At 48.6% G+C, this 13,273-nt stretch overlaps 1 protein-coding gene across 2 annotated transcripts; it reads left to right on the top strand.

Annotated features, from left to right (window-relative positions):
• The first annotated feature begins 3,689 nt into the window (after positions 1 to 3,689).
• On the top strand, positions 3,690 to 6,243 carry HOXD8 (homeobox D8). Of its 2 annotated transcripts, none has more exons than XM_019970434.2 (2): positions 3,690 to 4,369; positions 4,766 to 6,243. In XM_019970434.2, exons 1-2 carry the CDS (start codon positions 3,832 to 3,834, stop codon positions 5,056 to 5,058), a joined length of 831 nt encoding a protein of 276 aa, XP_019825993.1. In that variant the 5' UTR covers positions 3,690 to 3,831; the 3' UTR covers positions 5,059 to 6,243. The 2 variants fall into 2 exon arrangements, with proteins under 2 accessions (XP_019825993.1, XP_019825984.1); XM_019970425.2 differs by having other exon boundaries at positions 4,763 to 6,243.
• The last annotated feature ends 7,030 nt before the right edge of the window (positions 6,244 to 13,273 follow it).

Genomic DNA, 13,273 nt, shown 5'->3' with positions numbered 1-13,273 from the left:
GACTTTTGATATACATTTAATATCTCATTTATTGTGCTTAGAAGTTCCAATGAACACACCCCAACGGGGCCTTTCCAGACAGGCATTCAGAGATAAATCAAAAACGTTTTTAATTTGCCTTCTATCCCCACCCCCATTGTCCAGTGAAATGGGCCTGAAGCATTAAAATTACGAAGTAGCTAACATTCAGGATTTAATGCTACATGTAAGAGCTTTAAAAGAAAAAATGAACGAATTTAACTTCTGTAATTTCTTAGCTTTTGAAGTCCGTGGCTCCACTGTTAAAAAAAAAAAAAAAAAAGGCCTATAGCAGTTGATATTTAGAAAGTTATGATCTGGTTGAATCTTGCCCATCCTGTAATTGTGGGCGATTACAGAATGGGGACTTACTATGTCTGGCAAAAGAAGGGCTGGAAGCTTTTGAAAAAGACACTACTGGAAGCTCTCGGGAGCAGAAATATCTTTGGCATTCAGGAGCCTCAGTTTTCTGCACTTGACTTGTCGACAATCAAAGAGATGAAAGCATTATTAGTGTCAGCGATCCAAGCTCCAGTCAAACTAAAGAACAAGATTGGAATTGGTTTGAGTTGAATAAAGAGAAGTTAAGCTCTCTCTGTTAGAGGTGGCATTTGGCCACTAGAGAGCGCCGTTGCTCCATTTTGTGATCGTAAAGCTGGCGTTGCGGTGGAAGAAGGGCTTGATTAAAGATACTTACAATCCTATGTTAGATTCCAAATTAGGATAAATTTAACCAAAAAGAATCAATGTGCACTATTACATTCTCCAGAAGTATTTATTATGTATAAAATTTTGGCTTAGGATTTCAGAAAACTTGGACTGTGGCACAGTTGAAAACGTTACGTTAATGCATTGTATCAAAACAGAAAAGTGTAAAAGAATACATGTTTACGAAGTTAATCGCACTCTGTTCCCATTCAGATTATAAACGGAATGCTTGAAGGAAAAAAAATTAAACTGTTTTGTCCCAAGAGGAAATGTTGTCTTAAAATGTTTTCGTAATTAGGCCAGAATGTGTGTAGAAATGACTTTGTAGTGTTTGTGTTTCTTTTTCGCCCCCTCAGGAATCACAAAGTTCTAGAAAGTGCTTTGTATTATTGACATCTGGACTCTCTCTTCTTTCCCCCCATTCCATTCCAAAATCCACTCTCGAGGGTTTAAACACGCGCGCGCGCACACACACACACACACACACACACACACACACACACTCCAAACAGTGAAATTAAAAGGCACGATTACAAAGTTTGTTTCAAGGCTTTATTGAAAATAATTACTCTTTTAATTGGGTATTTGCAAGATTGGAGTACAAATCGTTAACCGTCCGAATCAGTTCCTTCGCCTAGGGATTTAAAGGAAGTTTTTAACCTGGTGATAACCGGCAGAAAACAACAACAGCAACAAAACCCGGACCCCTCACCACTCACACAGCAATACTAATTTTAAAATAAGACATGCCTTTATAATCTGCAGATTCATTAGCAAACCGTTTACCTTCACTATTTTCAGCTATTCCCTGTACAAATAAACATTATCTTGTTATGCCTTTCCGTCTCGACCTTATTTTCTCCATTTGCAAAATAATAATATTCTGTCCACCCGGACTAACCTCAGGATCTCACCCACGAGCTGGGCCAACCCACAAGGGGCAAGAGGTAGTTGAAATCAGTCGCCTGCTACGCCTTTGGGAGCTGTCTGGGGGTTTTTAGACATTGTGATTTGTCGTGAAAAGCCAGTAAGGTGTGTTTAAGTTCTAGCGGGGGCGTCCTCGGTGGGCTGAGAGAGTGTTTCTGAGGTCGGCTCCCGTGGGCCGGGCGCCCTCAACAACAATGATTATCCCAAGAAAAAGGGTCACCCAAAGACCCACGAAAAAGGGCAGAGTAGGCAAAGGAAAACACACTCAGCAGAGACCTATTACATTTATTGGACACTGAACATCATCAACACAGGAGTAGAGGTGGGGGGAAGAAGAAGGGGAGAGAGAAGGCGAATTGGTGGTGTAACGTCAAGAGGCTTCAGAGCCAGTTTCTAAAATCAGGAATATTTTTCCGATTCACACTCGATTTGCCCACGGGACACGGGACGTTTCTCTTCCTCGTCCTTCATAGAATGAATTTGCTTTCTTTACCTTTGGAAAAATTAGTAACTTTTTAAGTTGAACACGGCGCCTGTTCTCGGCACTAACTTCACAAGCTTGTTGCATGAACTAGAATCGTTAGAAGATGGGCGCCGCCTGCAGCTGCTTGGAACCGGCATGTTCCGAACGCCGGCCCGGAGGCTCCTTGGGGGGCTCCCGAGTGTCGGTTCCCCGACCTCCGCCCGGGGCCACCGCCTGCCGAGGTCCTCTCCATGCAGGGGCTGAGACCCGGAGCCGCGCGTCCTGCCGGAGAAAATACCAGCCTCCCCAGCGTGAGTCCTCCGCGGCTTGGAACATTTCTGTCTGCTTTTCTATTTACTCCCTCAGCAATGCTAATGTTTCCCCTCCCCACATTCTTCAGGCTGCCCCCTGCGCCTGGTACTGACGTCTATCAAGGGTGAAATGATGGAAACTATATTCATGGGCATGATTTCCATTAAATATCAATTAACCTGGGAGCCTCAGCCAGGCGTGCAGTGCGTCAAGGGTAAATGTACATCTCATTTCCACAAGGCCCACTCGGCTGGAAAAGAAGGGCTTACTTAGATTCGCTTTGATAATGCACTTTGGTATTGAGGTCACCTTTGTGGCCTTTAATCAAGCCACTTGGATAGGACCTAACTCAAATATTCAGTCCGGATCGTCTACACGGCTTGTCCTCGTTCCTTGGGCTGCGCCCGCGTGTCCAGAGGCGCAAAAGCCACGGCCAACCTCTGAGGGGTTGCTCCAGGGGCCGGGGAGGGAGTCATTTGCTCCACAGTCTCCTGGGAGTGGCCTCCCTGCCTCCCCGCTCCCCCACCCTCAAGTGTAAGGCTCTGCGGTGCCCCCGCCCTGCCGGCCGTGGCCCGCATTCCCTGGGCCCCGGGGGCACGGCGAGCCCTTGGCAGTGCGGTTTTATGGGCCCCCTTTAAGGCTGGCGGAGGCATCTCCGCGCCAGCGTGAGGCGTCCCGTCGGGTGCAGTGATGTCGCCTCCGCGCGGATCCCTCCGCGCGGTTATCTCGCGTCCATCTCGCTCTCTCTCCCTGCAGTGGCGTGGTGCGAAAATGCCTCGCCGGGGCGCACCGGGGCGGCAGCCTCGGCAGCGGCGGCGAGAGCGGTGGGAGGGGGCTGCGGGGGGGGCGAGGTGAGAGGTGGCGGCGGGCAGAGGGTGTTTTTTTTTCCTTTTCCCTCCAGAGCGGGGGTTTGTAAACCGAAGCCAAAGAGTGTCTCCGTGGGCCGGGCGCACTTTTTTTTGTTTGTCCCGGTGCGCTCAGGGCCGCCTGGTGCCTGAGAGGAAAGAGTGGAGGCAGCGGGGCAGGTCACCCGGGGTGTTGGCGAGTTTATTGCGGCCAAGCCGGCGCGCGCCGGGAGAGGCCGGGCGGGCAGTGGAACGCGGGGGCTGGGTGAGGCCCTGCGACCCGCGAGGGAGGCGGCGCGAGGTCGAGGCGGCGGGCGCGAGAGAGGAGCATGAGCGCCCAGTAGCGGAGTGCCCGCGGTTGCGGGGTCTCAGAAGCGGCGGGCGGGCGGGTGGCAGCAGCAACGTAGCCCGGCGGCCCCAGTGGCGCGAGCAGCCGCCCCAGAGGCCCCCGCGGCAGTGCGGTGGCGCTGAGGCGCGCTCCCTGCCTGCTCCGCGCCGCCCGCCCGCCCGGGGCCGCCCTACCTTGGCCCCCGGCCGCTGGCCGCCGCCGCCGCCTCGATGAGTTCGTACTTCGTGAACCCGCTGTACTCCAAGTACAAGGCGGCGGCCGCGGCGGGCGAGGCCATCAATCCCACTTACTACGACTGTCACTTCGCGCCCGAGGTCGGCGGCCGCCACGCCGCTGCCGCCGCCTTGCAGCTCTATGGCAACAGCGCCGCTGGCTTCCCGCACGCGCACCCGCACCCGCACCCATCGCCGCCGCCCGCCGGGCCAGGTTGCAGTAGTGGGGGAGGCCCGGGTCCCGGCCAGGACTACTTCCACCCCGGCGGGGGCAGCCCAGCCGCAGCCTACCAGGCCGCCCCACCTCCTCCGCCGCCGCCTCCCCCCTGCGGTGGGATTGCCTGTCACGGGGAGCCCGCGAAGTTTTACGGATACGATAACTTACAGAGACAGCCGATTTTTACGACCCAGCAAGAGGCCGAGCTGGTACAATATCCTGACTGTAAATCGTCCAGTGGTAATATTGGCGAGGACCCAGACCACTTAAATCAGAGCTCGTCTCCTTCTCAAATGTTTCCCTGGATGAGACCACAAGGTTGGGATGCAATTTTTTTTTTTTTTTTTTTAAGCGGGGAGAGGGGGAGAAATCTGCTTTCATCTCACGTAATTGCTTTAAAACTCCCCTTTTCTCTCCCTCTCCTTTTTCTTCTGGTGTAGCTTACAGTGACTCTTATTCATGAAGTAGTACAGACTTTTTTTTTTCCTTTAAAGTAGAAACCATGAAAAGATGATGGGGGTCATAATAATTGCTAGGACGTTCTCGCTGTCCCTCTTGCCTGCCCGTGCTATATATTATATCAGACCTAAGAAGAGTTGTGTATATTTCACCCCCTTAGACCTGTTTCAGAAACCTCCAGCAACCTGCAGACGCACCATTACATTTTTAATGTTTATTTTCTTCTTTTTTTTTTCTCTTTGTTTTAATCAGCAGCTCCTGGTAGACGAAGGGGAAGACAAACCTACAGTCGTTTCCAAACCTTAGAGTTGGAAAAGGAATTCCTTTTTAACCCTTATCTGACCAGGAAGAGAAGAATCGAGGTTTCCCATGCCTTAGCCCTCACCGAGAGACAGGTAAAAATCTGGTTCCAGAACAGGAGAATGAAATGGAAAAAGGAGAACAACAAGGACAAATTCCCGGTTTCCAGACAAGAGGCGAAAGATGGGGAAACCAAAAAGGAAGCCCAAGAGCTGGAGGAAGACCGAGCCGAAGGCCCGACAAATTAACTTCTACCTTTAAAATTTTACCGCAGACTATTAAAACTAATGATCAGCATATGCTGGTGGACACCACCTGTTTTCTTTTTTGGAAAGGACTTTACCTGTGTTTCAAGCTACCTTCATGTCACTGCTCTTGAGGTTTCTGCGCTTTGAGAGGGATTTGGGTGTTTAAAAAAAATGTTTCTAGTGTCGCATAGAAACAGCCCTTGAGCTGTCCTGTGTAAGAGTAATTTGATACTGACCTTGTAGCTATATTTTTATAATGGTAGTTTTTAATGTCTGAGCTGGTGATTTTGCCTCGACAACGTAAACTTCCTAATGATTAGCACTAAATAATTGAATATAAAATGCTTTATTAATCAAACAAGTGCACTTGAACGTTTTAAATCTTTTCTTTATGGTGAGTAAATTAAAAGAAGTTTATTAATTTTAAAAAATTATGCCCGCAGAATATTTACTTTATATTATTTGATTAAAATGTGTTATTTATATTTTTTCTGCTTTTATAATGAATGGTTCGGGTGCCTTTTGTTTACTCCAAAAGGTTTCTTTGAGAATTTTGTAAATGTAGTATCTCTGGGAAAAGTCTGGGCCAAATATTGAGAAAAGCACATGTTAGCTGAAGAGTGTAATGTATAGTCCTGGCTCTGCAGCTTCCTTAAACTTGGGGAAAATGTTCGGCTAGTGACAGAAGTTTCAGGACAATGTCAAAGTTGACATTTAATAATTTTTCTATAGTTTATACAAATTATGGCAGTTTAATCATCTAGAGTGAATGAATACTTGAAAACTCAATTATAACATTTTCACATAGATACTTTTAGTCTGGCAAGTCACCTTGTGGAACACCTCTCCTTTCTGAATCTGCTTTCGTTTTGAACTGTGCTTGGTATCGCCTGCAACTGCTAGGTCTTTGTGCTGTGGCCGCTGCTGTGATTCCGGTTTTTGTGTTTGTGTGTTTTTTTTTTTTTTCTGAGGAGGTGCCATATTTATTTGTATTCTCTCTGTTTGCATGCCCATTGTGAGCCAACTTGTTGTGTGCATCTCAGATGTCGGTTGGTACGTCCTCTGCTGTTCTCCAGGTTGGCCTCAGCTATTTGAAACAAGCCTTGAGAGCAAATGCAGAAAAATCCGAGTGTAAACAACCGCTGCAGAATATAGCTAGCTCCTTAATAAAAGAAATGAATCCTTTTTCTAGAGCTAGTGTCTTTGAGCGCCGCCAATAACCCTTTTCCTGAGTCAGGAACAGTCTCCAGGACTCATGTGAAGGCAGCATCCTGCTAAAGCATCTATTTGATTTTTAAAAGGTGGGAGGGGGGTTACCTGCACCCTTGCTATAAAAATAAATAAATGTGGGGTGGGGGAGCTCTTTTTCATTTCAGAGAGGGTCAGCTAGGCTATTCTAGCTTCATCTTGCTCTAAACAACCTTGATAAGATACTGGGAGAGCTTTGAACTTCGCAAAGGACTGGAGTTGTAGGCCCAGTGGGTAGCAACCCAGAGTCCAGATTATACCACAGCTTATTCCATTGAGCCAGCGCTGATGCTGGGGTTTGGGATCTGTTATTAACAAGATATCCACTTTCCATTTGAGGCTACTCCTGCAGCTGCCATTTTATAAGGGAAGAGGAGGAGGAAGAGGGGCAGGAGGGAAGAGGAGAAATTCAAGTAAACTAACATTTCTCCCCACAAAAGGGAAAGCCCCTTTATCAGGTAGACTTGAAGAATTCTCTTCTTTTTCTCCTGGAGAAGGAAAATGTTTTTAAAGAGGTACATTTTAATTTCCAGAGTGGCTTTTATTGCACAGGTACGAAAATGGAATCCTATACTTTGGGGCCTGTATCACTTGTTCAGGTGATGGTGGACTGTTGCCTGCTGCTTCAAGGACCAGGGAAACATTGGCACAGGTTAGGCCGGAGGCGAAGCACCACCTGGCTTTCTATCCAGGGAAGAGGCCATGGCTGTGGCATTTGCTGACCTGAGCCAGGAAAGAGTTTTAAGTCAAGGGTGGCCTGGGGCTTAAGAAACATTTGCACAAGAAGAGACAGCTGCAAACGTGCCTGCTGGATTTGGAAACTTTTTGCTCTGTGTGTTGCCTGAGACTCTGCTGTTGACTGGTTTAGAGCAAGTGTGCCAAGTGCTTGAAAGCATGGCTAGGAAACAGTCTGGCTGTGGAGAGGGTGGGAATAAGCTGGCTGGAGACTGGTGCTGGCTAGACTCCAGCTGCCCTCCATTTAAGGGATTCCTCTATTAGCAAAATTCACTGTCTTCTACACAAGAATTCTCCCTGAAAATCATTTTTAGAGCCATTGATTTGGGCAAGACTCTATATGGTGGGGGACCCGGTGCATGGATTGCTGTGGAAATCAGTTAAGGAAGGGCGGTAAAAATGTTTTTTCCTCCATTTTGTGCTACTCTGAAAGTGTTGTACCTTCTGGCCTTGTGGGACCCCTAACCTATGGTAAATTCGTAGCTCATGTACACAGAAAGACTTGCAAAAATTAGTACACTTGAGAGTATTTGTACATTTACAGATTTGGTATTTTGGGTATATATTTGTTGTACATATATATACATTACTCACGTAGAAAGTGTTGGTAATTAATGTAAGTATACATGCTTCCTTTTGTAGTTCGGGAAAACACAGATTTGTCTTCAAATAAAGTCTGTGGAATTACAATCACACACACTCACCACCTTCTTTCTTGCAGTGGCTAGAAACCCCCATCTGTGTTTCATGCAGACAACTCCCAGTGACGAGTGCAGGAGATGCCCTTCTAATTGGCTCAGATCTGTAAACATCCGAGGGTTGCAGCATATCGAACCAACATTTTTGCTGCAGAAATTTGCATAAGCCTTCAGAGAACCCTTTGGAAACAGTCGACACTTTGGTGCCCTGGACTGCTTAGAGAGGTCTGTAAATCATTTACAGAAAAATAGGACCCTCCAGTGTTAACACTGGATGAAAAAACCAAGGGTCCTAAGTGATTTGGGTTCTCTTCGTAGACCAGAAACACACAAAAGATGGTGTGGGTCTCAACGGTTCCTGGAGAAAAGTCAGTTCAGGGGCTGCCATTTTGTGAGGTTCCACAAAGCCCAGCACATGGCTTATCTCTGCACAGGGGGAAAAAGTACAAATATGGCTGCCTTTTCAACAGTGCAGTCTTTTCCTAGCCCTCCTTCCAACCAGCTGAAATGGAGGGTCATAAACTCTGCCTTTATTTGGGTAGAGGAAAATTGACAGTTGAGGTTATTTCTCAGAATGTTTCAGAACTAAACAATGTTCTGAATGTATAGACACGTATAGACCAGCATAAAGTGTTACTGTTTGGGAAGGTCCAACAACATGCTCTATTTTGTGTAATTAAAATATTGTTTAATTATTCTTCACTGCAGAAGGTGTTACTCTTTCACATCCAAACTTGTGTCCTCTGCTTTCCCACTGTTTGCTGAATCTGCACGCAGCTGGTGGTGAACAGGGGAAAGAGAACATTGTAATGAACCCGGCTGCTGCTCTGGGTACCTGTAGCAAAGTTGGAGATCACTGACTTTTTCTAGAAAGAATATGACTTTTGCTGACACATGGCAACAGAAGTACTTTAATCAGAAACATCCAAGGTCATCAGAACTTTTTCAAGGGATACACATAGCCTGCTCCAGAGGGTGCTGTGTGCTTCCTACTTAAGTGTATGACCACTTAGGTACTTGGTGTGAGGATGTTAATTGAGAACTTACACATTGAAATCCTAATGCACATATTTATAAATGTATTACTTGAAATCCAAAGCAGTGTCCTTGAAAGGATGGGGTGGGGGTGAGGAGAGGTTACCTCTTACAGGCAGGTTTGAAGCCTGGATGGCCATGCCCATGCATTAATGATGAGGGGAGCTAGCCAAGGATATTTACCTTTAGCTGGGGTTCCCTGGAGTAGCTTCCATGAGAAGAACGAAAGGAATGGCACTCCTGCCTTTGAAGAAAAAGAACTTTTTTTCCAAGCCTGAAACTGGGGAGCTGCTTTTTTCCTGAACAAATGGAGTCCCTCTCCTCTTCAATACTGCACTGAACAGGCTCTTCAATGGACAGACATTTTGGGGGGCAAGGGAAGAGGGGGCTAGAATTCCATAGAAATGCGAATTGCACTTGGGGAGACTTAAACAAGGATTTTCAGAGGGTATTAAAAAAGATTGACTCTTCTCTAACCCAGGACTGTCCCAGGGGGATGTTTCTATCTAGATTAAGTATAGGTATTGGGAGTTCAAACTGTTATTTTGGAGAAGTTGACAAGTACCTAAAACCATTTTCAGCCTTTGAGCTGATTGGCAACTCTGCTACTGCAGAAACCCCAAGAAACAGGAGGGACCCGGTTTATGTTGGAGAGAGCTGGGTAGGGGAGAGCACACATTTTCTTGGCCTGCAGAGCCCCGGTTTTCTGCACAAGGTCAGACTGGGTGGCTTGCCTGAAAATGAGAGGGGCAAAACCCGAAAGCGCTTGACTGCTCTTTCAGAGAGGCCTTTTGGTGAGGGGAGGAGAGGAGAAGCCAAGAGAGGGGAGAGTTGGGAGGGGTGACTGGCAGGATCACCTCCCCAAGCGAGCGCGGCATTCATTCTCCCTGAAACACAGCGCCCAAGGAGCAGAGGTTTCAAGCCAAAGAACCAAAATAAAAAATAAAAGGGAAAGAATTCCTAGAGAAAGGAACCGTGAAGTCTAGAAAGGCAGAACGAGCGGTGGAGAGGGACACGGAGAAAGAGGAGGAGGGAGGAATAAAGAGGAGGAGGGGGAGGAAGAAGAGCAGAAAAACGGAGAGAGAAGAGGGGAGAGGACAGAGAGAGAAAGAGAGGAAAAAACATGGCGCTTGCGAGCTGTATGTGCAAAATCCGCAAGGAATTGCAGTAAATTCCTTTTTGTTTGAAGAAAATTTACAACTTGGTAATAGACCTTTTTATGACCTATTTGCGGTCGTCATTGGCTGCGGCTGGTCATGTGCAGGCTCCGCTCGCCTTCACGGCCTTTTTCCTGATTTCCCAGGCGAATTTCCCCCCGCATTCTGCCTTCCTAGAGCCTCACCCCCTCTTTTTCTAACCTTTGTCTCCGCAGAGGTGGGCTCCAGTCGCCGGCTGCGGGATTGCGGGGTCCGCGGCGGCCTCGGCTCGTGCCCGGCGCCCAATTTGGCCCCACGGCCGCTTCGCCCCGGGCCGCGCCGCTGCCGCCTCCGGAGCCGGCGGGGAGCCCGGCGGGCGGGAGAGCCCGGAAGGAGCCCGGGGCGCCCAGGCCCCCACTGGCGCCGGCACCGCCCGCCGGGAGCCGCCGGCCTGCAGCCGGGTGGCCGAGACGCGCGGTTCCGACGCGGCTCCTTCTCCAACATGAGTGGGTCCCAGCCGCGCAGAGCGCGAGTAACTGGGCAGCGCCTAGTGGATTACAGCCGCCGCCGGGGACGACCGCCGCCTCCAGCTCTGCACCTCCGGTAAGAGCGGCCCCCGCCCCGCGCTCCCAGCGCTGCCACCGGGAAGCTCGAGGTGCCCACCCGTTCGGTTAGCTCGGGGAGCCCGACCCGAACCCCCACACTTCCCCGGGGCCTGGGAGTGCCTGTCTGCGTCCCCTGCCTCCAGATCACTCAGGTTCTGAGCGGGCGTCCCCTGGGGCCCTGGGTGGGGGCCGGCTGAGCTCAGAAACAGAAGGGAAGCCCTATTTCCTCTGGAGATGATGAGAGGTGGATAGCGGCATAGATCGAGAGCCACAGGATCCCCGCCCTGGAAGACTGTGCAGATGGTTTCTGGAGCTGTCAGCTTTGCTGGGGGTCACTACAGGCACTCTGAAGTCTAGAGCAGTATTTTGCGGTTGGTCTGTGGTCAGAGGTACCTGGGAGGCTAACAGGTGTTTTCTGAGGGTTGGAGCTTGGGGGTGGGGGTGGGGTGGATTCTGTGTATCAGGATGGTGCTACGTTTGTTCATCTAGGCTTTGGTGAGTGATGCTGATTTTTAGAGTTTTTGGTTTATTGGGCCTTGTTTATGGGATGGAATTTTAAATATTAACTGCTTCTCTAGCTCTCAGATGATTTTCGTAACAACTCAAGAAAGGTTCCACACACATCTGTCAGGTGAATCTGGGTTATTCTGTGCCACAAAATGGATGCATGTTTTGAGAGGTAGCAGTAGAGCAGAGGATCAGAAACCCTGGTGCAGGTCTTGGGGAAAAAAACAAGAGACGTTTCAGAAATTCTAAGCATGCTTAATAAGTTCAAGCATCGTGTGTGTTTCTTATTTGTCAGAGTAGGAAAAGAGTAGACATTTTGCTCTCTAAATGTACTGTTGTGGTGTGTGTGTGTTGCCTACAAATGAATAGCATAGCAATATTACCAACTCGACTTCAAAACTAGTGAACCAAAATATCTATGAATCGAAAGAAAATTATTTGCAGAAAGAAATGCTATTTTCTCCTACGGATTTTGAAGGGCACTAGAGGATGCAGTTCTCAAATCCCATTGCCTCTTCCCTCATGGACACGTGAAATATTAAAACCTCAGGACAATCTGCCGCATTGCGCATGGGGTTGACCTGTGCGTGGCGGAGCATTGTTTTTTCAGGAGCCAGCGGAAAAGCCTAACTCACTGTTCTCCCAAATATCCTAGTGTGACCATGCTGGCCTTAAACGCATTTCTGAACAATAAATGACATTTTTATAGAAAGGTATTTTTAGTAAGTAACAACGGAATCATGCTCGTTTCAAAATGGAGGGCTACGATTTGTGGCTAGTTGACGTGCGCAATTGTCCTCGATCACTAATTATGATCATTCACAAATGAGAAACTGATTTTTAAGTCCAGAATGTCTGTATTTTGTAAATATCTCTGTTAGAGTACTGCTGAGATCATTCTTTCATATTGGTATCGAGCATTATTACCTACTGAAAAACAGGCCTCTGGACTGGGGCTCCCAAGGCCCTCCCCTGGCGACTTCAGGAGGAGTCCCTAAATTGCCTGGAGTTGTGATGGGGGTAGGGACGAGTTGTGGCCGTGATGGCCAAGCCCTTGTGTTCCGAGTTTCAGTAGCCTCTCCCTGGGTTCAATGACTGAGCGCGCCCAAGTGACTAGGAACCTGGGCGGTCTGCAGGTCCAATTGCACAGCAGAGGGTGATGTCATGGGCAGATATGGAGGACTAAGGGGTTTTTCCTAAGTCCCGTAGTAGCATTAAGAGCTTAAATAGTCAATTGCATCTAAGGGAATAAATACGCTGCCAGTCACATCTGAACTCAGGCCACTTAGTCCAAGAGGAGACTAGTCAACGCTTTTGCCACTACCGGAAATGCCCCCACTGTCCCTGTTAACCCAATTTTTAAAAACTCAAACGAAATTAAAAATATAGTTGGACCCAAAGAGCTCACAAGCCGGGGAGTGTAATTCCCAGAGTCCTCGAACCGAACCTCTAACCGTGTATAGAATAGGGAACCAATGGCACGTCCGGGCCTTAGTGTCAGGCAATGAGATGGGCTTGCGGTCTCCCGGAGGACCAGGAAAAAGAGCGAAGCTCGTTGTTATAAACGTGGCCAAGCACCAGGGTTGAAAACCGAACGTATTTTCCTGTCAGATGCTCCTCCAAATAAATATATCTCGCCAGAATTCTGTTTTCCGAGCTCGAGAAGCAGGGGAAATAGGAACAAAGACAGTATTTCACTCTGGGCTGGCAGGCAGCTGCTAGAGGTATTTACGGCCTTGCCGCAGTGCGACCGCCGGGCAGGGCACGCGGGGGCACCGGAAGCTGGGGAGAAGCCACCAAGAACTCGGAATTCCGACTTAAGTCCAATTTAGGGCCAATTTTCCGAAATTAATGCGAAAAGATACCCTCTTTCTAGTAACTGGTCTCTTGGATTTCATAGTAGTGCAGAATGTGGGAGAAGTCGTACTCTCTGGACGTAGGGTGGTTCCCTCTCCCCCTCACCCTCCCCCCACAAGCCTTGATTGATATGAAACTGCTGATCCAAAGGACAGACAACCTTGAGGGTTTACTGGAAACATGGCGATTTTGCTGGTTTGGCGGAACAGGGCTGGCAGATCAGAAAGGACGCGTGAAGCTTTTAACAGGGTTTCCTGCAAAAGTATGTTTCCTGTGTCTCCAAGATGCGGCGTTCAGGCTCTTCTGCAGTTACGCGCTGCAGCAGTGTGCGGTGCTGCACACTGCCCAGCGCTGCGCACACCTCCCGCACAGCTTAGTGCGGGGTTGCGCCTGC

The sequence above is a fragment of the Bos indicus genome, chromosome 2 (assembly GCF_029378745.1).
Source record: "Bos indicus isolate NIAB-ARS_2022 breed Sahiwal x Tharparkar chromosome 2, NIAB-ARS_B.indTharparkar_mat_pri_1.0, whole genome shotgun sequence".
Lineage (NCBI taxonomy): Eukaryota > Metazoa > Chordata > Mammalia > Artiodactyla > Bovidae > Bos > Bos indicus.
The sequence above is the reverse complement of the archived record's forward strand: the minus strand, read 5'-3'. Positions and strand labels throughout refer to the sequence as shown.